Source organism: Oncorhynchus masou, unplaced genomic scaffold, assembly GCF_036934945.1.
Source record: "Oncorhynchus masou masou isolate Uvic2021 unplaced genomic scaffold, UVic_Omas_1.1 unplaced_scaffold_980, whole genome shotgun sequence".
NCBI classification, from domain to species: domain Eukaryota; kingdom Metazoa; phylum Chordata; class Actinopteri; order Salmoniformes; family Salmonidae; genus Oncorhynchus; species Oncorhynchus masou.
The window spans coordinates 61,223-87,893 of NW_027016313.1; the positions used below are offsets into that span (position 1 = coordinate 61,223).

The 26,671-nt window shown below is 41.4% G+C and overlaps 1 protein-coding gene across 1 annotated transcript in view; it reads right to left on the reverse strand.

Moving 5' to 3' along the window:
- LOC135538538 (NACHT, LRR and PYD domains-containing protein 3-like) overlaps positions 1–15,982 on the reverse strand; it is a 37,527-nt gene extending 21,545 nt beyond the window's left edge. Inside the window, 2 exon segments of the mRNA XM_064964428.1 lie at positions 6,338–6,568; positions 15,875–15,982. Coding sequence (XP_064820500.1) covers positions 6,338–6,552 — 215 coding nt within the window. The 5' untranslated portion in view covers positions 6,553–6,568; positions 15,875–15,982.
- Between the last annotated feature and the right edge of the window lie 10,689 nt (positions 15,983–26,671).

The window sequence follows — 26,671 nt, forward strand, 5'->3', positions numbered from 1 at the left end:
GTTAGAGGAAAAACAAAAAGAAATGGAGGAACCTATTCAAGAAAGATCAATTGTGTAATTGATTATAAAAATAAAGCAAACTGGATAGAATATGGGGAGAAATGCACCAAATTCTTTTTCAATTTTCAATATAGAAATGCTACCAAAACAAATGTATTAAAACTTGTTACAAATGGAGTTACGCGTGATTCACCAAATGATATTTTGAAAGAGGAAGTAAAGTACTTTAAGAATATGTTTTCATTTCAGACTCCTCCATCTCCACTAACTGAAACTAATTATATGATTTTTCCCCCTAATAATATTGTAAAATTAACATCTGTACAGAAAGACTCATGTGAAGGCCAAATTACAGAGGAGGAACTGCTTAATGCAATTGGGGCCTTTGAGGATGGGAAAACTCCAGGGCTGGATGGCATACCAGTGGAAGTATACAAAACTTTTTCTGATATACTCAAAGGACCATTATTAGCATGTTTTAACCACTCCTATATAAATGTAGATTATCAGACACGCAACAAGAAGGTCTGATATCATTATTACTGAAACAGGACCCAAGTGGTATATATAAACATCCAGTCCATTAAAACAGTTGGAGACCTCTTACACTTCAGTGTTGTGATGCAAAAATCCTAGCAAAATTCTTGGCGCATAGAATTTAAAAAGTATTGTCAGATATTATTCATCCTAATCAGACAGGTTTTTACATGGACGATACATTGAAGATAATATAAGACAAGTACTGGAAGCAATCGAACACTATGAAATATCTGGGACACCAGGCCTGGTTTTCATAGCTGATTTTGAAAAGGCTTTTGATAAAGTACGACTGGAGTTTATATATAAATGCCTAGAATATTTCAATTTTGGGGAATCTCTTATAAAAAGTTATGTATAGTAACCCTTGGTGTAAAATAGTAAATAATGGCTCCATCTCAGAAAGTTTTAAACTCTCTAGAGGAGTAAAACAAGGTTGTCCACTATCGGCATATCTATTTATTATTGCCATCAAAACCTTCTCCAGAGAGCTCAGGACCTCAGACTGGGGGCGAAGGTTCACCTTCCAACAGGACAACGACCCTAAGCACACGGCCAAGACAACACAGGAGTGGCTTCGGGACAAGTCTCTGAATGTCCTTGAGTGGCCCAGCCAGAGCACAGACTTGAACCCAATCGAACATCTCTGGAGAGACATGAAAATAGCTGTGCAGCGACGATCCCCATCCAACCTGACAGAGCATGAGAGGCTCTACAGAGAAGAATGCGAGAAACTCTGCATAATACAGGTGTGCCAAACTTGTAGCATCATACCCAAGAAGATTCTTGGCTGTTATCACTGCGAAAGGTGATTCAATAAAGTACTGAGTAAAGGGTCTGAATACGTATCTAAATGTTCTGTTCTTGCTTTGTCATTATTGGGTATTGTGTGTAAATTGATAAGGACAAAAAAATATATATATTATCAATTTTAGAATAAAAAACTTTGAAAAAGGCAAGGGGTCTGAATACTTTCCAAATGCACTATTCTCTATGTAACAATATATTCCCCCTCTCCTCCATCACCTATATGTAACAATATATCCCCTCTCCTTCTCCTCCATCACCTATATGTAACAATATATCCCCTCTCCTTCTCCTCCATCACCTATATGTAACAGATATATCCCCCCTCTCCTCCATCACCTATATGTAACAATATATCCCCTCTCTCCTCCATCACCTATATGTAACAGATATATCCCCTCTCCTTCTCCTCCATCACCTATATGTAACAATATATCCCCTCTCCTTCTCCTCCATCACCTATATGTAACAATATATCCCCTCTCCTTCTCCTCCATCACCTATATGTAACAATGTATCCCCCCTCTCCTCCATCACCTATATGTAACAATATATCCCCTCTCTCCTCCATCACCTATATGTAACAGATATATCCCCTCTCCTTCTCCTCCATCACCTATATGTAACAGATATATCCCCCCTCTCCTCCATCACCTATATGTAACAGATATATCCCCCTCTCCTCCATCACCTATATGTACCAATATATCCCCCTCTCCTCCATCACCTATATGTAACAGATATATCCCCCTCTCCTCCATCACCTATATGTAACAGATATATCCCCCCTCTCCTCCATCACCTATATGTAACAGATGTATCCCCTCCTCCATCACCTATATGTAACAGATATCCCCCCTCTCCTCCATCACCTATGTGTAACAGATATATCCCTCTCCTTCTCCTCCATCACCTATATGTAACAGATATATCCCCTCTCCTCCATCACCTATATGTAACAGATATATCCCCCTCTCCTCCATCACCTATATGTAACAGATATATCCCCTCTCCTTCTCCTCCATCACCTATATGTAACAGATATATCCCCCCTCTCCTCCATCACCTATATGTAACAGATATATCCCCTCTCCTCCATCACCTATATGTAACAATATATCCCCCATGTGGGGCAGCAGGTAGTTTTTACTGGGTTTGTGAAGTTACTTCACATTTGACACTCCATTTTCTCTGAAACGGAAGACAATTGAACGAGGATACTTTATCACTAGATATAACAACTACAAAGCCTGATTTTGGTCTGAACCCATCTTTGACCAAATGTGTAGCGGCAGTTAGCAATTGTACGCCAGAATAGCTGTGCACATAATCCTTATACCTCTTCATGGACTACAGTTGAACATTGTCTTCTTATAAGGTGTGAACCGGTATGGTCAGCTTGAATTTGAACAATGCTGGATATAAATCTTGTTGACGTTCATCCAAAGACACGTTGACTTGCATTACCCTTTCACTGCAGAAAATGTTTGTCATGAAATCATGTGATTTATAGTTAGAGGAAAGGATTGCTGTAAACAAGGCCTGCTTCAAGCAGGAACCACATTATGGACGAACCAGAAATGTGACATATCTGTTTGACAGTAACCCTAAATGATGACTGTGTGAACTATCTTTTCATCTTTTTGGTAACCACAGTGGAATGTTCTTTAAGGAAATGAACTGGCAGAACAGGTTTAAGCGAAGTATGGTGTCATTGTTTTCAGGAATGTGTACCCATGGCGATAAGAGGGACAGGAGGCAGATTAAGGCAAAGAGCCACCTGAACTACTGTCCTACAAAGGCAAAGAGCAGCTACACTAACAGTGAATCTGAGAAAAATGATTTTTTTGTTTTTTTTGCTCTCCATGCATATCAACCACGACCAATGACCTGACCTATGACCCCTAAAAATGGATACTGCACTCTGCCTTTGTTTGACCTTAAACAGCTGTATGGGTAATTCAAAAGCAAAGTGCAGTATCTTGAAATCTAAATGTGTTGATCCAACTTTCGTGTTGAGGGTTCCAACCACATTCAACTGTATTTAATTGAATTGAAACCTTGATTTAACTAGGCCAGACAGTTAAGAACAAATTCTTATTTACAATGCCTGCCTACCCCTGCCAAACCCGGATAACGCTGGGCCAATTGTGCGCTGCCCTATGGGACTTCCAATCACAGCCGAATGTGATACAGCTTGGATTTGAACCAGGGACTGTAGTGATGCCTCTTGCATTGAGATGCAGTGCTTTAGACCGCTGCTCAACTCAGGAGCCCTTTATGGTGTTATGTAGTTTTGTTTTCCTGTTTTGAATGTTGTATTGTAGTAGACCTAACCCTCAACAATTTTTGGGCCATGAGGTTATTTCAACAAAGAGAATATTTCTAAAAGATATTTGACTTTGTATTACTATCAATTCTGTCATTTTCTTTATTTTAGCTCGTATTTATATATTTTGTTTGCCCTCTTTTTTTACCATTATCTGGGTATTTGCGTTTCGAGTTCAACCGTTGTGCCATGTTTATTCTGGTGAACTGAATCACTGGCTGTCTCATGGAGTGTGTGAGGGTGGTTGTCATGGTGGCATGGCCTGATATCGGAGTCTGATAGAATAACAAGGACAACCACAGGAACTGCAGTAAAACATGGTGGTATGGCCTGAACTCAGAGTCTGATAGAATACCAAGGGAAACCACAGTAACTACAGTAAAACATGGTGGAACAAAGTGAAATGTCAGTGACTCCACTTACTGCTGTTTCCTTGGTTTGAACTGGAATTTGGTAGTTTGACACTCTATTTCCTCTGCAACAGAAGGCAGTTGAACCAGGACACTTTGTCCCAAGATAAAACAGATACTACAAAGCTTGATTTTGGTCTTGATTTTGGTCTTGGCCAAACTTGAGTGTGAAGATAGAGGAAGCAACATCCCCAAAAAATAAACAAAAAAAGATTTGCCCTTATAATACATGCAATACTTTATCTATCAATGCATTTGCAGACTAATGTAAAATAGCCTCCCATTCCTAAAGTGGATATTAAATAGGATAGTAATACGCTATTAACTATATATATAGTCAGTTAAATTACTAACTTATTACTATCCAATCTACTATTAACTATATATATAGTCAGTTATATTACTAATTTATTACTTTCTAATCTGCTATTAACTATATATAGTCATCTATATTATTAATTTATTACTATCCAATCTACTATTAACTATATATATATATAGTCAGTTATATTACTAACTTATTACTTTCCAATCTACTATTAACTATATATATATAGTCAGTTAAATTACTAACTTATTACTATCCAATCTACTATTAACTATATATATATATATATATATATATATATACATACAGTCAGTTATATTACTAACTTATTACTATACCATCTACTAATATATATATGATTAATAGTAGATTGGAAAGTAATCAGTTAATAATATATATATAGTGATTATAAAGACAGCACTCACTGGGGCTGATGTTCTCTGCTATATAGTGATTATAAAGACAGCACTCACTGGGGCTGATGTTCTCTGCTATATAGTGATTATAAAGACAGCACTCACTGGGGCTGATGTTCTCTGCTATATAGTGATTATAAAGACAGCACTCACTGGGGCTGATGTTCTCTGCTATATAGTGATTATAAAGACAGCACTCACTGGGGTTGATGCTCTCTGCTATATAGTGCCAATAAGATATTACTGTTCACTCAATAGCCTATTGCGAGTTGAGGATTTTGATGACCCAAAGACAGGTGAGTTATGTCTATGTCTCCTCTCTTTGTGTTTACCAGTGATTGTGGACGATTCTGAAATATTGCGATAGGCCTTTTTTTAGATGCTTTTCACTGATAACCGTAAATCAAAATGCAGCTATTTGATACACTTAGAGCACTGTTCAAATGACGTGCTTCCAGTCTGCCTGTCAGAATACATTCTTCCGTCTTATGGTTCTCGCAACTTGAATGTGTCTGGGGACAAATATTTCCCAACAACAAGCCAACTAGGTAAATAGGTAAACTATTCCACTTTGGGGTTGTCCAAAAATAGTATCACTAAGATGAAAAAAAATCATCTAATTATACATGTTAAGGAAAGATTTGAATGGAGAAACTGATCTGAGAGCAGCGCTCCCTTTCTTTCGATCCTATCATTTTTATTTGGTAAGCAATAGAATCAGCCCCCTCAATATCTCTCTAGGAGCAGATCCGTTGTCAGTATTGTGAAATAATTATAAATGTTAAGGTAAGATCTGAATGGAGAAACTGATCTGAGAGCAGCGCTCCCTTTCTTTCGATCCTATCATTTTTATTTGGTAAGCAATAGAATCAGCCCCCTCAATATTTGCAGTCAGGGGTGGCAATATCTCTCTCGGAGCAGATCCGTTGTCAGTATTGTGAAATAATTATAAATGTTAAGGTAAGATCTGAATGGAGAAACTGATCTGAGAGCAGTGCTCCCTTTCTTTCCATCCTATCAGTATCGACACAAGCTCTAAGATGCACTTAGCAACAGTTCTCTCTGTGTGGTGTTTTAGGAAACTGCATGTTATGTCTTCGGCCGTTGTAGGGAAGATGCTTCTTTAAAACACTTCTCGTAAGCCTAAATTCCATCGCTATTGGAAACCAGACCAGGAGAGTTAGTGTACGGTTGGTGTATCTTAATTTGATCATCCTGTAATTGCAGGAATTTTCCTGCACGGCAGGAAATTCAAACTTGTAATTTATTCAAGGTTTAAAAAGTCTTCTAATGTTCGTAATGTCCATTTTAAAATGTCAGAATGAATTTGCCCTGATGAAAATGTTTTATACACACTGAGAAAGGTAATATTGAAGCTCCCCACCCATAAACAATAATTTCTGATGAAAACAAATGTTTTTGGTTATTAATATATATATACATTTTTTATGCTATATATCATTTTGGAAATAAAACCTTCATAAATTCTTAAAGAAAATGTTTATCTCACCTCATAGCTTTGGTGTCATGTTCCCCAGAGAGACCCATTTCAGCAGGGCCACCCTCCTCTCTCTCCCCAGAGAGACCTATTTCAGAGGCAGGGCCCCCCTTCTCTCTCTCCCCTGAGAGACCCATTTCAGAGGCAGGGCCCCCCTCCTCTCTCTCCCCAGAGAGACCCATTTCAGAGGCAGGGCCCCCTTCCTCTCTCTCCCCAGAGAGACTCATTTTAGAGATCTGACCCCTAAACAGAGAATGTTGGTTGAGGTTAACACAGTGACAAGAAATTCTTGATTGTAAATTGTTCTCTTTCCTTCATAAAATTCCAAAAATATTTACTAACAGAAACATCCAAACAGTCAGGTGATTTAATGCGATCATATGAATATTGCTACATTCCCCAAAAATAAATAAATCAAAGAGACACCAACAACAACCTAGAAGAAACAGGTGGGGTTTTAGGAAGGTTTCTCAAAGACACTCCTGGGTGTGTCCAGTAGTGTCCAGCAGAGGAAATGGAGAATAATATCTAGAATAAGACTGTAAGTAGTGTCCAGCAGAGGAAATGGAGAGTAATATCTAGACTAAGACCGTAAGTAGTGTCCAGCAGAAGAAATGGAGAATAATATCTAGACTAAGACTGTAAGTAGTGTCCAGCAGAGGAAATGGAGAATAATATCTAGAAAAAGACTGTAAGTAGTGTCCGGCAGAGGAAATGGAGAATAATATCTAGAATAAGACTGTAAGTAGTGTCCAGCAGAGGAAATGGAGAATAATATCTAGAATAAGACTGTAAGTAGTGTCCGGTGCAGGCTGATGTTTTGGAAGCAACAGTGGGATCCACAGACTGAGGGATCAAACCAAGCTTTGTATATCATTTTTTTTTTTACCTTCATTTTACTAGGCAAGTCAGTTACGAACAAATTCTTATTTTCAATGACGGCCTAGGAACAGTTGGTTAACTGCCTTTTCAGGGGCAGAACGACAGATTAGTACCTTGTCAGCTCGGGGATTTGAACTTGCAACCTTTCGGTTACTAGTCCAACGCTCTAACCACTAGGCTACCCTGCCGCCCCAAACATGTTGTAACTGCTTGTCAACTTTTCTTCATGTTTAAATTAAAATCACTTTTAAATATTATTTTAAATATTAACAAAACAATTAACTTTTTATGGCTGGGTGGCAGTATTGAGTAGCTAGGATGAATAAGGTGCCCAGGGTAAACTGCCTGCTGCTCAGGCCCAGAAGCTAAGATATGCATATTATTAATACACTCTGAAGTTTATAAAACTGTTTGAATGATGTCTGTGAGTATAACATAACTATTATGGCAGGCAAAAACCTGAGAAAAAAATCCAACCAGGAAGTGGGAAATTTTCAAGTCATTGCCTATCGAATATGTGTGTCTATGGGGTCATATTGCACTTCCTAAGGCTTCCACTAGATGTCAACAGTCTTTGGAACCTTGTTTGAGGCTTCTACTGTGAATGGGGGAGAGAATTGAGCTGATTGAGTCAGGGGTCTGGCAATGAGCTGGTCAAGCACGCTCCCGTGAGGGGTAGGTGCATTCCTCTTGATTTCTAAAGACAAAGAAATTCTCCGGTTGGAACATTATTGAAGATTTATGTTAAAAACATCCTAAAGATTGATTCTATACATCGTTTGACATCTTTCTACGGACTGTAATGGAACTTTTTGACTTTTCGTCTGGACCTAGTGATCGCGCGTCATGGATTTGGATCGCGCGATTTGGATTTGTGAACTCAAGGCACGAACAACAAGGAGGTATTTGGACATAAATTATGGACTTTATTGAAATTAACAAATATTTACGGTGGAACCGGGATTCCAGGGAGTGCATTCTGATGTAGATCATCAAAGGTAAGTGAATATTTCTAATGCTATTTCTGACTTCTGTCGACTCCACAACATGGCGGGTATCAGTTTGGCTTGTTTTGGTCTCTGAGCGCTGTACTCAGATTATAGCAGGTTGTGCTTTTTCCGTAACATTTTTTTGAAATCTGACACAGCGGTTGCATTAAGGAGAAGTGGATCTATAATTCCATGCATAACACTTGTATCTTTTATCAATATTTATTAGGAGTATTTCTGTAAATTGATGTGGCTCTCTGCAAAATCACTGGATGTTTTGGAACTACTGAACATAACGTGCCAATGTAAACTGAGACTTTAAACTTTATCGAACAAAACATACATGTATTGTGTAACATGAAGTCCTATGAGTGTCATCTGATGAAGATCATCAAAGGTTAGTGATTCATTTTATCTCTATTTCTGCTTTTTGTGACTCCTCTCTTTGGCTGGAAAAATGGCTGTGTTTTTCTGTGACTAGGTACTGACCTAACATAATGATTTGGTGTGCTTTCGTCGTAAAGCCTTTTTGAAATCGGACACTGTGGTAGGATTAACAACAAGTTTATCTTTAAAATGGTGTAAAATACTTGTATGTTTGAGGAATTTTAATTATGAGATTTCTGTTGTTTGAATTTGGCGCCCTGCACTTTCACTGGCTGTTGTCATATCGATCCCGTTCCAGCCATAAGAAGAATTAAGATCCATAATTTGATAATTGCCAATAACTACAAGAGCCATTCAATTACAATCACTGTTTGAGAAAAAGGAAAACAATTCTAAATATACGGTCTCAAGATTGAATACAAGTGTGCTATGATTTCAGGAGAGCTTCCTCTGCCATGTGGCCCTACGCCTTGAGCTATCTGTCCACCTACTATGAAGGTGAAATATCGACACTGAACAAAAATATAAACTCAACATGTAAAGTGTTGGTCCCATGTTTCATGAGCAAAAATGAAAGATCCCAGAAATGTTCCATACGCTAAAAATATTATTTGTCTCACATTATATGCACATATTTGTTTACATCCCTGTTAGTGAGCATTTATCATTGACAAATGATTAGAGAGCAGCGTTGGCTTTCTTACCTCCTATCAGTATCGACACAAGCCTCAACGACTCACTTTCTAAATGTTCTGTCTGCATGGTGTTTTGGGAAACAAGCCTCAACGACTCACTTTCTAAATGTTCTGTCTGCATGGTGTTTTGGGAAACAAGCCTCAACGACTCACTTTCTAAATGATCTGTCTGCATGGTGTTTTGGGAAACAAGTCTCAACGACCCACTTTCTAAATGATCTGTCTGCATGGTGTTTTGGGAAACAAGCCTCAACGACCCACTTTCTAAATGATCTGTCTGCATGGTGTTTTGGGAAACAAGTCTCAACGACCCACTTTCTAAATGTTCTCTCTGCATGGTGTTTTGGGAAACAAGCCTCAACGACCCACTTTCTAAATGTTCTGTCTGCATGGTGTTTTGGGAAACAAGCCTCAACGACCCACTTTCTAAATGTTCTCTCTGCATGGTGTTTTGGGAAACATGTTATATCTTTGGCTGTTGTAGCAAAGATGCATCTTTAAAAAAATGTATCTCTATCAGGACACCGGGCCCAGGTTGGTCAGCATGATATAGGATCAAATCTCAAACCTACTCTGTCTATTGAATGTCTGACGGCAACCGAACGTTATCACTTTATAATAGTTTGTACATGTAGTCCAGAACTACCAGTATGCCCATCTTTCCTTCAAAACAACATATTTATCTGACTTTTAATGTTGAAGAGAAATGTGCGCCACAGTTTTAACAGCCATTTTGTAACTAAGTAGGCTAAACACTTACTTTCCCTTTCATATGAGGAAATCACGTAACTTTTGACGGTCACTGGTGCAGCCGCCCACTTGGTGAGAGTTGTAACATGGCTCACACTGCCCCCTCTGAACAAGAAGGCACATCCCCATGATTCGACTACTCTGGCCCCTCACATGTCCAGTCATTCTGATGGCCTCACAGCCGCCATACCACTTCTGACATCAATGTAGCAAGTGAACCCGGGTTGGTGGAGTGAAAGGCAAACACACTAGCTTGCATAATAGCATACCTCTCAAGCTATGTTCAGGTTTCAGCATTAACCAGGCATCAACAACAGAGTTATAGGCTACTACCTGGGTTGTATTCACTAGTTTACACCACAGCCAATAGTTTTGCAATGTTGTATCAACGGTTTGCTCTAAACTCTGTACAACGTGACACAAATGGTTTCCGTTGCCAAACGTTTTGCTACGGTGGACACTAATGAATACACACAACTTGTTTTGAGGAAGTGTAAGTTGCTGTTAGTCTTTCCACAATATTTATTTGTTTCTCTTTCACACAAAATACCTTCCTGAGTGAAAAGAGTTAACAGTAGATTAGAAAGAGAACATTATTGTTTGTTGTTTGTTGTGTTTTAAGCCTGTTTTGAGAAGACAAGAAGATAGGCCTATGATACTGTAAGAGATCACCCTGGGGAACACAGATGGGCACGGAACCAATCCCTCCCCCCATCTAATTTACATCAAATACATTTTAAGAATAGGCCTATTATAACACTGTCCAACAAAAATACAATACCATCAACAATATGAATATACATAACATCATCAACTACATCTTGTACTTCCGGCGCCGACAGAGATGGCCGCCTCGCTTCGCGTTCCTAGGAAACTATGCATTTTTTTTTATTTTTTTTTACGTGTTATTTCTTACATTAGTACCCCAGGTCATCTTAGGTTTCATTACATACAGTCGAGAAGAACTACTGAATATAAGATCAGCGTCAACTCACCATCAGTACGACCAAGAATATGACTTTCGCGAAGCAGATCCTGTGTTCTGCCTTTCACCCAGGACAACGGAATGGATCCCACCCGGCGACCCAAAAAAAACGACTCCGTAAAAGAGGGAAACGAGGCGGTCTTCTGGTCAGACTCCAGAGACGGGCACATCGTGCACCACTCCCTAGCATTCTTCTCGCCAATGTCCAGTCTCTTGACAACAAGGTTGATGAAATCCGAGCAAGGGTAGCATTCCAGAGGGACATCAGAGACTGTAACGTTCTTTGCTTCACGGAAACATGGCTCACTGGAGAGACTCTCTCGGTAGCGGTGCAGCCAGCGGGTTTCTCCACGCATTGCGCCGACAGAAACAAACACCTTTCTGGTAAGAATAGGGGCGGGGGCGTATGCCTTTTGGCTAACGAGACGTGGTGTGATCACAGAAACATACAGGAACTCAAAACCTTCTGTTCACCTGATTTAGAATTCCTCACAGTCAAATGCAGACCGCATTATCTACCAAGAGAATTCTCTTCGATTATAATCACAGCTGTATATATTCCCCCCCCAGGCAGACACATCGATGGCTTTGAACAAACTTTATTTGACTCTTTGCAAACTGGAATCCATACATCCTGAGGCTGCATTCATTGTAGCTGGGGATTTTAACAAGGCTAATCTGAAAACAAGACTCCCGAAAATGTATCAGCATATCGATTGCGCCACCAGGGCTGGCAAAACCTTGGATCACTGTTATTCTAACTTCCGTGTCGCATATAAGGCCCTGCCCCGCCCCCCTTTCGGAAAAGCTGACCACGACTCCATTTTGCTGATCCCTGTCTACAGACAGAAACTGAAACAAGAAGCTCCCACGCTGAGGTCTGTCCAACGCTGGTCCAACCAAGCTGATTCCACACTCCAAGACTGCTTGCATCACGTGGACTGGGACATGTTTCGTATTGCGTCAGGCAACAACATTGACGAATACGCTGATTCGGTGTGCGAGTTCATTAGAACGTGCGTTGAAGATGTCGTTCCCATAGCAACGATTAAAACATTCCCAAACCAGAAACCGTGGATTGATGGCAGCATTCGCGTGAAACTGAAAGCGCGAACCACTGCTTTCAATCAGGGCAAGGTGACTGGTAATATGACTGAATACAAACAGTGCAGCTATTCCCTCCGTAAGGCTATCAAATCAGCTAAGCGTCAGTATAGAGACAAAGTACAATCTCAATTCAACGGCTCGGACACAAGAGGTATGTGGCAGGGTCTACAGTCAATCACGGACTATAAGAATAAATCCAGCTCAGTCACGGACCAGGATGTCTTGCTCCCAGGCAGACTAAATAACTTTTTTGCCCGCTTTGAGGACAATACAGTGCCACTGACACGGCCTGCAATGGAAACATGCGGTCTCTCCTTCACTGCAGCCGAGGTGAGTAAAACATTTAAACGTGTTAACCCTCGCAAGGCTGCAGGCCCAGACGGCATCCCCAGCCGCGCCCTCAGAGCATGCGCAGACCAGCTGTCTGGTGTGTTTACGGACATATTCAATCAATCCCTATACCTGTCTGCTGTTCCCACATGCTTCAATAGGGCCACCATTGTTCTTGTTCCCAAGAAAGCTAAGGTAACTGAGCTAAATGACTACCGCCCCGTAGCACTCACTTCCGTCATCATGAAGTGCTTTGAGAGACTAGTCAAGGACCATATCACCTCCACCCTACCTGACACCCTAGACCCACTCCAATTTGCTTACCGCCCAAATAGGTCCACAGACGACGCATTCTCAACCACACTGCACACTGCCCTAAACCATCTGGACAAGAGGAATACCTATGTGAGAATGCTGTTCATCGACTACAGCTCGGCATTTAACACCATAGTACCCTCCAAGCTCGTCATCAAGCTCGAGACCCTGGGTCTCGATCCCGCCCTGTGCAACTGGGTACTGGACTTCCTGACGGGCCACCCCCAGGTGGTGAGGGTAGGCAACAACATCTCCACCCCGCTGATCCTCAACACTGGGGCCCCACAAGGGTGCGTTCTGAGCCCTCTCCTGTACTCCCTGTTCACCCACGACTGCGCGGCAACGCACGCCTCCAACTCAATCATCAAGTTTGCGGACGACACAACAGTGGTAGGCTTGATTACCAACAATGACGATGAGACGGCCTACAGGGAGGAGGTGAGGGCTCTCGGAGTGTGGTGTCAGGACAATAACCTCACACTCAACGTCAACAAAACTAAGGAGATGATTGTGGACTTCAGGAAACAGCAGAGGGAACACCCCCCTATCCACATCGATGGAACAGAAGTGGAGAGGGTAGTAAGTTTTAAGTTCCTCGGCATACACATCACAGTCAAACTGAATTGGTCCACTCACACATACAGCATCGTGAAGAAGGCGCAGCAGCGCCTTTTCAACCTCAGGAGGCTGAAGAAATTCGGCTTGTCACCAAAAGCACTCACAAACTTCTACAGATGCACTATCGAGAGCATACTGGCGGGCTGTATCACCGCCTGGTACGGCAACTGCTCCGCCCACAACCGCAAGGTTCTCCAGACGGTAGTTAGGTCTGCACAACGTATCACCGGGGGCAAACTACCTACCCTCCAGGACACCTATACCACCCGATGTTACAGGAAGGTCACAAAGATCATCAAGGACAACACCCACCCGAGCCACTGCCTGTTCACCCCGCTATCATCCAGAAGGCGAGGTCAGTACAGGTGCATCAAAGCTGGGACCGAGAGACTGAAAAACAGCTTCTATCTCAAGGCCATCAGACTGTTAAACAGCAACCACTAACATTGAGTGGCTGCTACCAACACACTGACTCAACTCCAGCCACTTCAATAATGGGAATTGATGGGAAAGGATGTAAAATACAGTGCCTTGCAAAAGTATTCGGCCCCCTTGAACTTTGCGACCTTTTGCCACATTTCAGGCTTCAAACATAAATATATAAAACTATATTTTTTTGTGAAGAACCAACAACAAGTGGGACACAATCATGAAGTGGAATGACATTGGATATTTCAAACTTTTTACCAAATCAAAAACTGAAAAATTGGGTGTGCAAAATTATTCAGCCCCCTTAAGTTAATACGTAGCGCCACCTTTTTGCTGCGATTACAGCTGTAAGTCGCTTGGGGTATGTCTCTATCAGTTTTGCACATCGAGAGACTGAAGTTTTTCCCATTCCTCCTTGCAAAACAGCTCGAGCTCAGTGAGGTTGGATGGAGAGCATTTGTGAACAGCAGTTTTCAGTTCTTTCCACAGATTCTCGATTGGATTCAGGTCTGGACTTTGACTTGGCCATTCTAACACCGGGATATGTTTATTTTTGAACCATTCCATTGTAGATTTTGCTTTATGTTTTGGATCATTGTCTTGTTGGAAGACAAATCTCTGTCCCAGTCTCAGGTCTTTTGCAGACTCCATCAGGTTTTCTTCCAGAATGGTCCTGTATTTGGCTCCATCCATCTTCCCATCAATTTTAACCATCTTCCCTGTCCCTGCTGACGAAAAGCAGGCCCAAACCATGATGCTGCCACCACCATGTTTGACAGTGGGGATAGGGTGTTCAGGGTGATGAGCTGTGTTGCTTTTACGCCAAACATAACGTTTTGCATTGTTGCCAAAAAGTTCAATTTTGGTTTCATCTGACCAGAGCACCTCAGCTGTAGATCTCTGCAGTTCATCCAGAGTGATCATGGGCCTCTTGGCTGCATCTCTGATCAGTCTTCTCCTTGTATGAGCTGAAAGTTTAGAGGGACGGCCAGGTCTTGGTAGATTTGCAATGGTCTGATACTCCTTCCATTTCAATATTATCGCTTGCACAGTGCTCCTTGGGATGTTTAAAGCTTGGGAAATCTTTTTGTATCCAAATCCGGCTTTAAACTTCTTCACAACAGTATCTCGGACATGCCTGGTGTGTTCCTTGTTCTTCGTGATGCTCTCTGCGCTTTTAACGGACCTCTGAGACTATCACAGTGCAGATGCATTTATACGGAGACTTGATTACACACAGGTGGATTGTATTTATCATCATTAGTCATTTAGGTCAACATTGGATCATTCAGAGATCCTCACTGAACTTCTGGAGAGAGTTTGCTGCACTGAAAGTAAAGGGGCTGAATAATTTTGCACGCCCAATTTTTCAGTTTTTGATTTGTTAAAAAAGTTTGAAATATCCAATAAATGTCGTTCCACTTCATGATTGTGTCCCACTTGTTGTTGATTCTTCACAAAAAAATACAGTTTTATATATTTATGTTTGAAGCCTGAAATGTGGCAAAAGGTCGCAAAGTTCAAGGGGGCCGAATACTTTGCAAGGCACTGTATATCACTAGCCACTTTAAACAATGCTACCTAATATAATGTTTACATACCCTACATTATTCATCTCATATGTATAAGTATATACTGTACTCTATCATCTACTGCATCCTTATGTAATACATGTATCACTAGCCACTTTAACTATGCCACTTTGTTTACATACTCATCTCATATGTATATACTGTACTCGATACCATCTACTGTATCTTGCCTATGCTGCTCTGCACCATCACTCATTCATATCTTTATGTACATATGCTTTATCCCCTTACACTGTGTATAATAAATTAGTTTTGGAATTGTTAGTTAGATGACTTGTTGGTTATTACTGCATTGTCGGAACTGGAAGCACAAGCATTTCGCTACACATTAACATCTGCTAACCATGTGTATGTGACAAATAAAATTTGATTTGATTTATATGAATACACATAACAATATCATCAACTATATGAATACACATAACAATACCATCAACTATATGAATACACATTACAATCCATCGTCTTACCTTTTATCTCTGTCTCAACAGAAGCAGAGTCTGAAATGATCAACACTTTCGTTTGCTCAACCCACTTACATACCCAGTTCTGCCTGTTCTCCTCTCTCTGTCCCTGTTCCTCTCTCTCTATCTCTCCCAACCATCTCTCTCTCTCTCTCTCCCAACCTCTCTCTCCCATCCTCTCTCCCAACCTCTCTCTCTCTCTCAAACACACACACTCACACACATATGCATACACAGCCAACCAATGGAAAAAATACAAAATTAAGTAAATTAAACAGACATGTACAGAAACATCTGCTTGACTCAAAAGTTCCAAGAAATATTATATTTTAGTGCCAACTGATATTGTATTCTAATGACATCATCATGATATGTCAATGGAACTTTCATTTGAGGCATTAGAATGTACGCAAGAGACATGATTGTGTGAAATCTATGTCAATGTAGACCAGCATAAAGTACAACAGATCTATGTCAATGTAGGCCAGCATAAAGTACAACAACAGATCTATGTCAATGTAGACCAGCATAAAGTACAACAACATATCTATGTCAATGTAGACCAGCATAAAGTACAACAACAGATCTATGTCAATGTAGACCAGCATAAAGTACAACAACAGATCTATGTCAATGTAGACCAGCATAAATTACAACAACAGATCTATGTCAATGTAGACCAGCATAAATTACAACAACAGATCTATGTCAATGTAGACCAGCATAAATTACAACAACAGATCTATGTCAATGTAGACCAGCATAAAGTACAACAACAGATCTATGATAGAGTTGACTTATGTAATCATGCCATATAGTGGGCTATTCATTACAAATCAGTAAGGACAGACGTGGTAACGACAACTTGTCAAATATAATTTTATTTGTCGTTCGGCTGTGGAAGTTATTTTGTGTTTTTGAATTTCTGATTATGTTTAATTAATGTATTACATCTTTCAAATCTGCTATTAAATATTTATTCAACTGTAATTGAGTAAAAGTAAAGATACCTTAATAACAGAAAATGACTCAAGTAAAAGTGAAAGTCAGTGAAAGTCAGCCAGTAAAATACTACTTGAGTAAAAGTCGAAAAGAATTTAGTGCCAAATATACTTAAGTATCAAAGGTAAAACCAAAATAATTTCAAATTCCTTATATTAAGCAAAGCAGATGGCATAACATTTTGGAGTAAAATGTACATTATTATCTTTAGGAATGTCGTGAAGTAAAAGTAAAAGTAATCAAAAAATATACAGTAAATAGTAAAGTAGAGATACCCCAAAAATGACTTAAGTAGTACTTTAAAGGATTTATCCTTAAGATGTCATTGCTCCTTTAAGAGCTCTGTTGAAAATCTGCCTAAATCACGCTTGAAACTTCGGTTGTAACTGCATTTGTAAAACGATGCCACAACGCAATTGAAGGATTATAGAAATAAACGTGTTCGCACTGGAAAGCTTGGATCCCCCTCTTTTTCTTAACTAAGGCCAACACTGCTTTCAAAAGGGTTTCCCCCGTGATTACATGAAGAATTGTTTTGGGTTGACTGCTTGCATACTGTCCTACAAAGGCAAAGAGCAGTAAAAAGTAACAGTCAAACTGAAGATAAAATGGCTTTAAGGTTGTACTGCTGTCCAGCCAAACATGTTGTAGGTGATAATGTACTGATGTATTACCTTATTATCAAGTCCTATTTTATATATTTCAACCATGACCACTGATCTGACCTATGACGCCTAAAATGCTGATACTGCACTCTGCCTCTGTATGAATTTAAACAGCTGTAGGGGTAATACAAAAGCAAAGAAATGTAAATGTGTTGATCCAACATTTTGTTGTTTTTCTGTTTGATGGAAACAGTTTGAGAGTTCCAACTACATTGCAACTGTATTTAATGGTGTTTTGTGGTTGTGCTGTCATGTTTTGAACGTTGTATTGTAGTATCCCCCAACTGTATTTAATGGTGTTTTGTAGTTGTCATGTTTTGATGGTTGTATTGTAGTATCCCTCAAGCTTTTTTTAGCCCAAAACTAAACACGTTTTAATCACAGAAAATGTTTATACTTTTATATAATATCTGGCATTGTATTAATATCACCGCTGTCATTTTCTTTATGTTAGCTAGCTTTTAAATATTTTATTTTTAATTTATTTAATCTTTCTTACCATTATCTGCGTATTTGCATTTCAATGTGAGTTCAACCATAATTTTCCTGTGGGATTGTCATGTTTATTCAACTTTAGTTTTAGAAGTGGGGGGGGCATCATTTTTTCATTATTATTATTATTATTGAAAAAAAAATATGGATAACCACTCAAAACAGCCTACCCGACCGACCACTCGGAGGAATCCACATGGTCCTAAAGCGCAATGTTGCCTCGTTTTGTATCACATTCCAATGATAAAACTGGGGGGGGGACAAAAATGTAATTTCAGAATGTGGGAGGGGACATGTGGAGGGGATAACTATCACTGGCTGTCTCATGGTGTGTGTGAGGGTGAGTGTCATGGTGGTATGGCCTGAACTCAGAGTCTGATAGAATACCAAGGGAAACCACAGTAACTACAGTAAAACATGGTGGTATGGCCTGAACTTAGAGTCTGATAGAATACCAAGGGAAACCACAGTAACTACAGTAAAACATGGTGGTATGGCCTGAACTTAGAGTCTGATAGAATACCAAGGGAAACCACAGTAACTACAGTAAAACATGGTGGTATGGCCTGAACTTAGAGTCTGATAGAATACCAAGGGAAACCACAGTAACTACAGTAAAACATGGTGGTATGGCCTGAACTCAGAGTCTGATAGAATACCAAGGGAAACCACAGTAACTACAGTAAAACATGGTGGTATGGCCTGAACTCAGAGTCTGATAGAATACCAAGGGAAACCACAGTAAAACATGGTGGTATGGCCTGAACTCAGAGTCTGATAGAATACCAAGGGAAACCACAGTAACTACAGTAAAACATGGTGGTATGGCCTGAACTCAGTCTGATAGAATACCAAGGGAAACCACCGTTACTGCAGTAAAACATGGTGGAACAAAGCCAGCTGGCAGTAACTTCACTTACTGCTGTTTGCCTTGGTTTTAACTTACATGTTGTAGTTACAGCAAATTTGAAACTCCATGTTCTCTGAAACAGAAGCTAATAGAACCAGGACACTTTGACACAAGATATAACAGAAGCTAATAGAACCAGGACACTTTGTCACAAGATATAACAGAAGCTAATTGAACCAGGACACTTTGTCACAAGATATAACAGAAGCTAATTGAACCAGGACACTTTGTCACAAGATATAACAGAAGCTAATTGAACCAGGACACTTTGTCACAAGATATAACAGAAGCTAATAGAACCAGGACACTTTGTCACAAGATATAACAGAAGCTAATTGAACCAGGACACTTTGTCACTAGATATAACAGAAGCTAATAGAACCAGGACACTTTGTCACAAGATATAACAGAAGCTAATAGAACCAGGACACTTTGTCACAAGATATAACAGAAGCTAATTGAACCAGGACACTTTGTCACAAGATATAACAGAAGCTAATTGAACCAGGAGACTTTGTCACAAGATATAACAGAAGCTAATAGAACCAGGACACTTTGTCACAAGATATAACAGAAGCTAATAGAACCAGGACACTTTGTCACAAGATATAACAGAAGCTAATAGAACCAGGACACTTTGTCACAAGATATAACAGAAGCTAATAGAACCAGGACACTTTGTCACAAGATATAACAGAAGCTAATTGAACCAGGACACTTTGTCACAAGATATAACAGAAGCTAATAGAACCACTTTGTCACAAGATATAACAGAAGCTAATATAACCAGGACACTTTGTCACAAGATATAACAGAAGCTAATAGAACCAGGACACTTTGTCACTAGATATAACAGAAGCTAATAGAACCAGGACACTGTCACTAGATATAACAGAAGCTAATAGAACCAGGACACTTTGTCACAAGATATAACAGAAGCTAATAGAACCAGGACACTTTGTCACAAGATATAACAGAAGCTAATAGAACCAGGACACTTTGTCACTAGATATAACAGAAGCTAATAGAACCTGGACACTTTGTCACAAGATATAACAGAAGCTAATAGAACCAGGACACTTTGTCACAAGATATAACAGAAGCTAATAGAACCAGGATACTTTGTCACTAGATATAACAGAAGCTAATAGAACCAGGACACTTTGTCACAAGATATAACAGAAGCTAATAGAACCAGGACACTTTGTCACAAGATATAACAGAAGCTTATTGAACCAGGACACTTTGTCACAAGATATAACAGAAGCTAATAGAACCACTTTGTCACAAGATATAACAGAAGCTAATATAACCAGGACACTTTGTCACAAGATATAACAGAAGCTAATAGAACCAGGACACTTTGTCACTAGATATAACAGAAGCTAATAGAACCAGGACACTGTCACTAGATATAACAGAAGCTAATAGAACCAGGACACTTTGTCACAAGATATAACAGAAGCTAATAGAACCAGGACACTTTGTCACAAGATATAACAGAAGCTAATAGAACCAGGACACTTTGTCACTAGATATAACAGAAGCTAATAGAACCTGGACACTTTGTCACAAGATATAACAGAAGCTAATAGAACCAGGACACTTTGTCACAAGATATAACAGAAGCTAATAGAACCAGGATACTTTGTCACTAGATATAACAGAAGCTAATAGAACCAGGACACTTTGTCACAAGATATAACAGAAGCTAATAGAACCAGGACACTTTGTCACAAGATATAACAGAAGCTTATTGAACCAGGACACTTTGTCACAAGATATAACAGAAGCTAATAGAACCAGGACACTTTGTCACAAGATATAACAGAAGCTAATAGAACCAGGACACTTTGTCACAATATATAACAGAAGCTAATAGAACCAGGACACTTTGTCACTAGATATAACATTTACATTACATTACATTTAAGTCATTTAGCAGACGCTCTTATCCAGAGCGACTTACAAATTGGTGAATTCACCTTCTGACATCCAGTGGAACAGCCACTTTACAATAGTGCATCTAAGTCATTAAGGGGGGGTGGTGAGAAGGATTACTTATCCTATCCTAGGTATTCCTTGAAGAGGTGGGGTTTCAGGTGTCTCCGGAAGGTGGTGATTGACTCCGCTGTCCTGGCGTCGTGAGGGAGTTTGTTCCACCATTGGGGGGCCAGAGCAGCGAACAGTTTTGACTGGGCTGAGCGGGAACTGTACTTCCTCAATGGTAGGGAGGCGAGCAGGCCAGAGGTGGATGAACGCAGTGCCCTTGCTTGGGTGTAGGGCCTGATCAGAGCCTGGAGGTACTGCGGTGCCGTTCCCCTCACAGCTCCGTAGGCAAGCACCATGGTCTTGTAGCGGATGCGAGCTTCAACTGGAAGCCAGTGGAGAGAGCGGAGGAGCGGGGTGACGTGAGAGAACTTGGGAAGGTTGAACACCAGACGGGCTGCGGCGTTCTGGATGAGTTGTAGGGGTTTAATGGCACAGGCAGGGAGCCCAGCCAACAGCGAGTTGCAGTAATCCAGACGGGAGATGACAAGTGCCTGGATTAGGACCTGCGCCGCTTCCTGTGTGAGGCAGGGTCGTACTCTGCGGATGTTGTAGAGCATGAACCTACAGGAACGGGCCACCGCCATGATGTTGGTTGAGAACGACAGGGTGTTGTCCAGGATCACGCCAAGGTTCTTAGCGCTCTGGGAGGAGGACACAATGGAGTTGTCAACCGTGATGGCGAGATCATGGAACGGGCAGTCCTTCCCCGGGAGGAAGAGCAGCTCCGTCTTGCCGAGGTTCAGCTTGAGGTGGTGATCCGTCATCCACACTGATATGTCTGCCAGACATGCAGAGATGCGATTCGCCACCTGGTCATCAGAAGGGGGAAAGGAGAAGATTAATTGTGTGTCGTCTGCATAGCAATGATAGGAGAGACCATGTGAGGTTATGACAGAGCCAAGTGACTTGGTGTATAGCGAGAATAGGAGAGGGCCTAGAACAGAGCCCTGGGGGACACCAGTGGTGAGAGCGCGTGGCGAGGAGACAGATTCTCGCCACGCCACCTGGTAGGAGCGACCTGTCAGGTAGGACGCAATCCAAGCGTGGGCCGCGCCGGAGATGCCCAACTCGGAGAGGGTGGAGAGGAGGATCTGATGGTTCACAGTATCGAAGGCAGCCGATAGGTCTAGAAGGATGAGAGCAGAGGAGAGAGAGTTAGCTTTAGCAGTGCGGAGCGCCTCCGTGATGCAGAGAAGAGCAGTCTCAGTTGAATGACTAGTCTTGAAACCTGACTGATTTGGATCAAGAAGGTCATTCTGAGAGAGATAGAGGGAGAGCTGGCCAAGGACGGCACGTTCAAGAGTTTTGGAGAGAAAAGAAAGAAGGGATACTGGTCTGTAGTTGTTGACATCGGAGGGATCGAGTGTAGGTTTCTTCAGAAGGGGTGCAACTCTCGCTCTCTTGAAGACGGAAGGGACGTAGCCAGCGGTCAGGGATGAGTTGATGAGCGAGGTGAGGTAAGGGAGAAGGTCCCCGGAAATGGTCTGGAGGAGAGAGGAGGGGATAGGGTCGAGCGGGCAGGTTGTTGGGCGGCCGGCCGTCACAAGAAGCGAGATTTCATCTGGAGAGAGAGGGAGAAAGAGGTCAGAGCACAGGGTAGGGCAGTGTGAGCAGAACCAGTGGTGTCGTTTGACTTAGCAAACGAGGATCGGATGTCGTCGACCTTCTTTTCAAAATGGTTGACGAAGTCATCTGCAGAGAGGGAGGAGGGGGGAGGGGGAGGAGGATTCAGGAGGGAGGAGAAGGTGGCAAAGAGCTTCCTAGGGTTAGAGGCAGATGCTTGGAATTTAGAGTGGTAGAAAGTGGCTTTAGCAGCAGAGACAGAGGAGGAAAATGTAGAGAGGAGGGAGTGAAAGGATGCCAGGTCCGCAGGGAGGCGAGTTTTCCTCCATTTCCGCTCGGCTGCCCGGAGCTCTGTTCTGTGAGCTCGCAATGAGTCATCGAGCCACGGAGCGGGAGGGGAGGACCCGAGCCGGCCTGGAGGATAGGGGACATAGAGAGTCAAAGGATGCAGAAAGGGAAGAGAGGAGGGTTGAGGAGGCAGAGTCAGGAGAAAGGTTGGAGAAGGTATGAGCAGAGGGAAGAGATGAAAGGATGGAAGAGGAAAGAGTAGCGGGGGAGAGAGAGCGAAGGTTGGGACGGCGCGATACCATCCGAGTAGGGGCAGTGTGGGAAGTGTTGGATGAGAGCGAGAGGGAAAAGGATACAAGGTAGTGGTCGGAGACTTGGAGGGAGTTGCAGTGAGGTTAGTGGAAGAACAGCATCTAGTAAAGATGAGGTCGAGCGTATTGCCTGCCTTGTGAGTAGGGGGGGAAGGTGAGAGGGTGAGGTCAAAAGAGGAGAGGAGTGGAAAGGAGGCAGAGAGGAATGAGTCAAAGGTAGACGTGGGGAGGTTAAAGTCGCCCAGGACTGTGAGAGGTGAGCCGTCCTCAGGAAAGGAGCTTATCAAGGCATCAAGCTCATTGATGAACTCTCCGAGGGAACCTGGAGGGCGATAAATGATAAGAATGTTAAGCTTGAAAGGGCTGGTAACTGTGACAGCATGGAATTCAAAGGAGGCGATAGATAGATGGGTAAGGGGAGAGAGAGAGAATGACCACTTGGGAGAGATGAGGATCCCGGTGCCACCACCCCGCTGACCAGAAGCTCTCGGGGTGTGCGAGAACACGTGGGCGGACGAAGAGAGAGCAGTAGGAGTAGCAGTGTTATCTGTGGTGATCCATGTTTCCGTCAGTGCCAGGAAGTCGAGGGACTGGAGGGAGGCATAGGCTGAGATGAACTCTGCCTTGTTGGCCGCAGATCGGCAGTTCCAGAGGCTACCGGAGACCAGGAACTCCACGTGGGTCGTGCGCGCTGGGACCACCAGATTAGGGTGGCCGCGGCCACGCGGTGTGGAGCGTTTGTATGGTCTGTGCAGAGAGGAGAGAACAGGGATAGATAGACACATAGTTAACAGGGTACAGAAGAGGCTACGCTAATGCAAAGGAGATTGGAATGACAAGTGGACTACACGTCTCGAATGTTCAGAAAGTTAAGCTTACGTAGCAAGAATCTTATTGACTAAAATGATTGAAATGAAACAGTACTGCTGGAGTAGGCTAGCTGGTAGTGGCTGCGATGTTGACACTACACTAATCAAGTCGTTCCGTCGAGTGTAATAGTTTCTACAGTGCTGCTATTCGGGGGCTAGCTGGCTAGCTAGCAAGGTTGATTGCGTTCCGTTACTTAAAAGAACGACAATAGCTGGCTGGCTAACCTAGAAAATCGCTCTAGGCTACACAATTGTCTTAGATACAAAGACGGCTATGTAGCTAGCTAGCTACGATCAAACAAAACAAACCGTTGTACTGTAATAGTTACTACAGTGCTGCTATTCGGGGGCTAGCTGGCTAGCTACGTTAGAAGAACGACAATAGCTGGCCAGCTAACCTAGAAAATCGCTCTAGACTACACAATTGTCTTAGATACAAAGACGGCTATGTAGCTGGCTAGCTACGATCAAACAAATCAAACCGTTGTACTGTAATGAAGTGAAATGAAAATGTGATACTACCTGTGGAACGACGCAGAATGTTGACCGGGTAACAGAAGCTAATAGAACCAGGACACTTTGTCACTAGATATAACAGAAGCTAATAGAACCAGGACACTTTGTCACTAGATATAACAGAAGCTAATAGAACCAGGACACTTTGTCACAAGATATAACAGAAGCTAATAGAACCAGGACACTTTGTCACAAGATATAACAGAAGCTAATAGAACCAGGACACTTTGTCACAAGATATAACAGAAGTTAATTGAACCAGGACACTTTGTCACTAGATATAACAGAAGCTAATAGAACCAGGACACTTTGTCACAAGATATAACAGAAGCTAATTGAACCAGGACACTTTGTCACAAGATATAACAGAAGCTAATAGAACCAGGACACTTTGTCACTAGATATAACAGAAGCTAATTGAACCAGGACACTTTGTCACAAGATATAACAGAAGCTAATTGAACCAGGACACTTTGTCACTAGATATAACAGAAGCTAATTGAACCAGGACACTTTGTCACTAGATATAACAGAAGCTAAATGAACCAGGACACTTTGTCACAAGATATAACAGAAGCTAATTGAACCAGGACACTTTGTCACAAGATATAACAGAAGCTACTAAGACCTGATTTCAGTCTGAACTCATCTTTGACCAAATGTATAGCAGCAGTTTGCAATCGTATGGCAGAATAGCTGTGCACATAATCCTTATACCTCTTCATGGACTACAGTTGAACATTGTCTTGTTTTAGGGTGTGAACTGGTATGGTCTGATATGAATTACAGCAGTTATTTTAACAATGCTGGTTATAAATATTGTTGACATTCATCCAAGGAGACATTGACTTGCATTACACTCGCTGCAGAAAAACATTTTCATGAAATGACGTGACTTCTAGCTAGAGAAAATGATTCCTAGAAAACGTGCCCTGATACAAGCAAGAAACAAGTTATCGATGAAACAGATTGTGACATATCTGTTTGACAGTTCACACATTCTTCAGTCAGGGTTATCTTGTCATCTTTCTGACTAACCACAGTGGAACATTCTAGTCTTTAAGGACATTAACTGGCAGAACAGGTTTCAGCAACGTCTGGTGTCCTTGTTTTCAGGAAGGTGTGACCATGGTCTTTGTACTGCCGTACCAAGGCAAAGAGCAGTTCCATGCATATCAACCATGACCACTGATCTGACCTATGACCCCTAAAATACTGATACTGCACTCGGCCCTTGTATGACCTTAAACAGCTGTATGGGTAATGCAAAAGCAAAGTAGAGTATCTAGAAATGTAACTGTGTTGATTAAAACATTTAGTTGTTTTTCTGTTTGATTTGAACAGTTTGAGTTCTAACTACATTCCAACTGTATTTAATGGTGTTTTGTATGTAGTTGTGTTTTCATGTTTTGACTGATGTATTGTAGTAACCCTCAAGCTGTTTTTAGCCATAATGTTATTTAATCACGGAGAATGTTCACACTTAATAAATATTTGATTTTGTATTACTATCAATGCTGTCATCTTCTTTATGTTAGCTATTATTTCTATATTTTGTTTATCTTTCTTACCATTATCTGGGTATTTGCTCTCTCTCTCTCACACACACACACACACACACACACACACACACACACACACACACACACACACACACACACTACACATTATTCTGCAATAATATGCTCAGTCCAAAACTTTGCACAGCCCACAGACATGTCTACGAACTTTAGGTCGAGGGAACCCTCATCATGTGACGTTGGCACCTGTTTGTCTTTTGCAGAGAAGTCTCCCCTCTTGATCAGCATAGAACGGGGTCCCTAACAAACTGCATCACCTCTGTGGGGAGACGAAACTCATCAAGTCTTGTTTCAAAGGTATCTTTCAGTTGAACTAAAAACTCTGACATCACGGGAGTCATCTGTACTGATGAGGACTGGATATAGTTACTCACAGTAGGGAAATTGATGATTTTGTTCCGGGCTCAAATCAGAGGAGAAAATAAATGTATTTTGAAAAGCAATAAAAACAATTAAAGCCAGTAACTGTTTAACCCCTCCCTTGTAGGCCCAAATTAAGTCCATTCAAGGGATTTTAAAATGTCACTCAAACAAACCTCAGCTACAAAGTCCTCA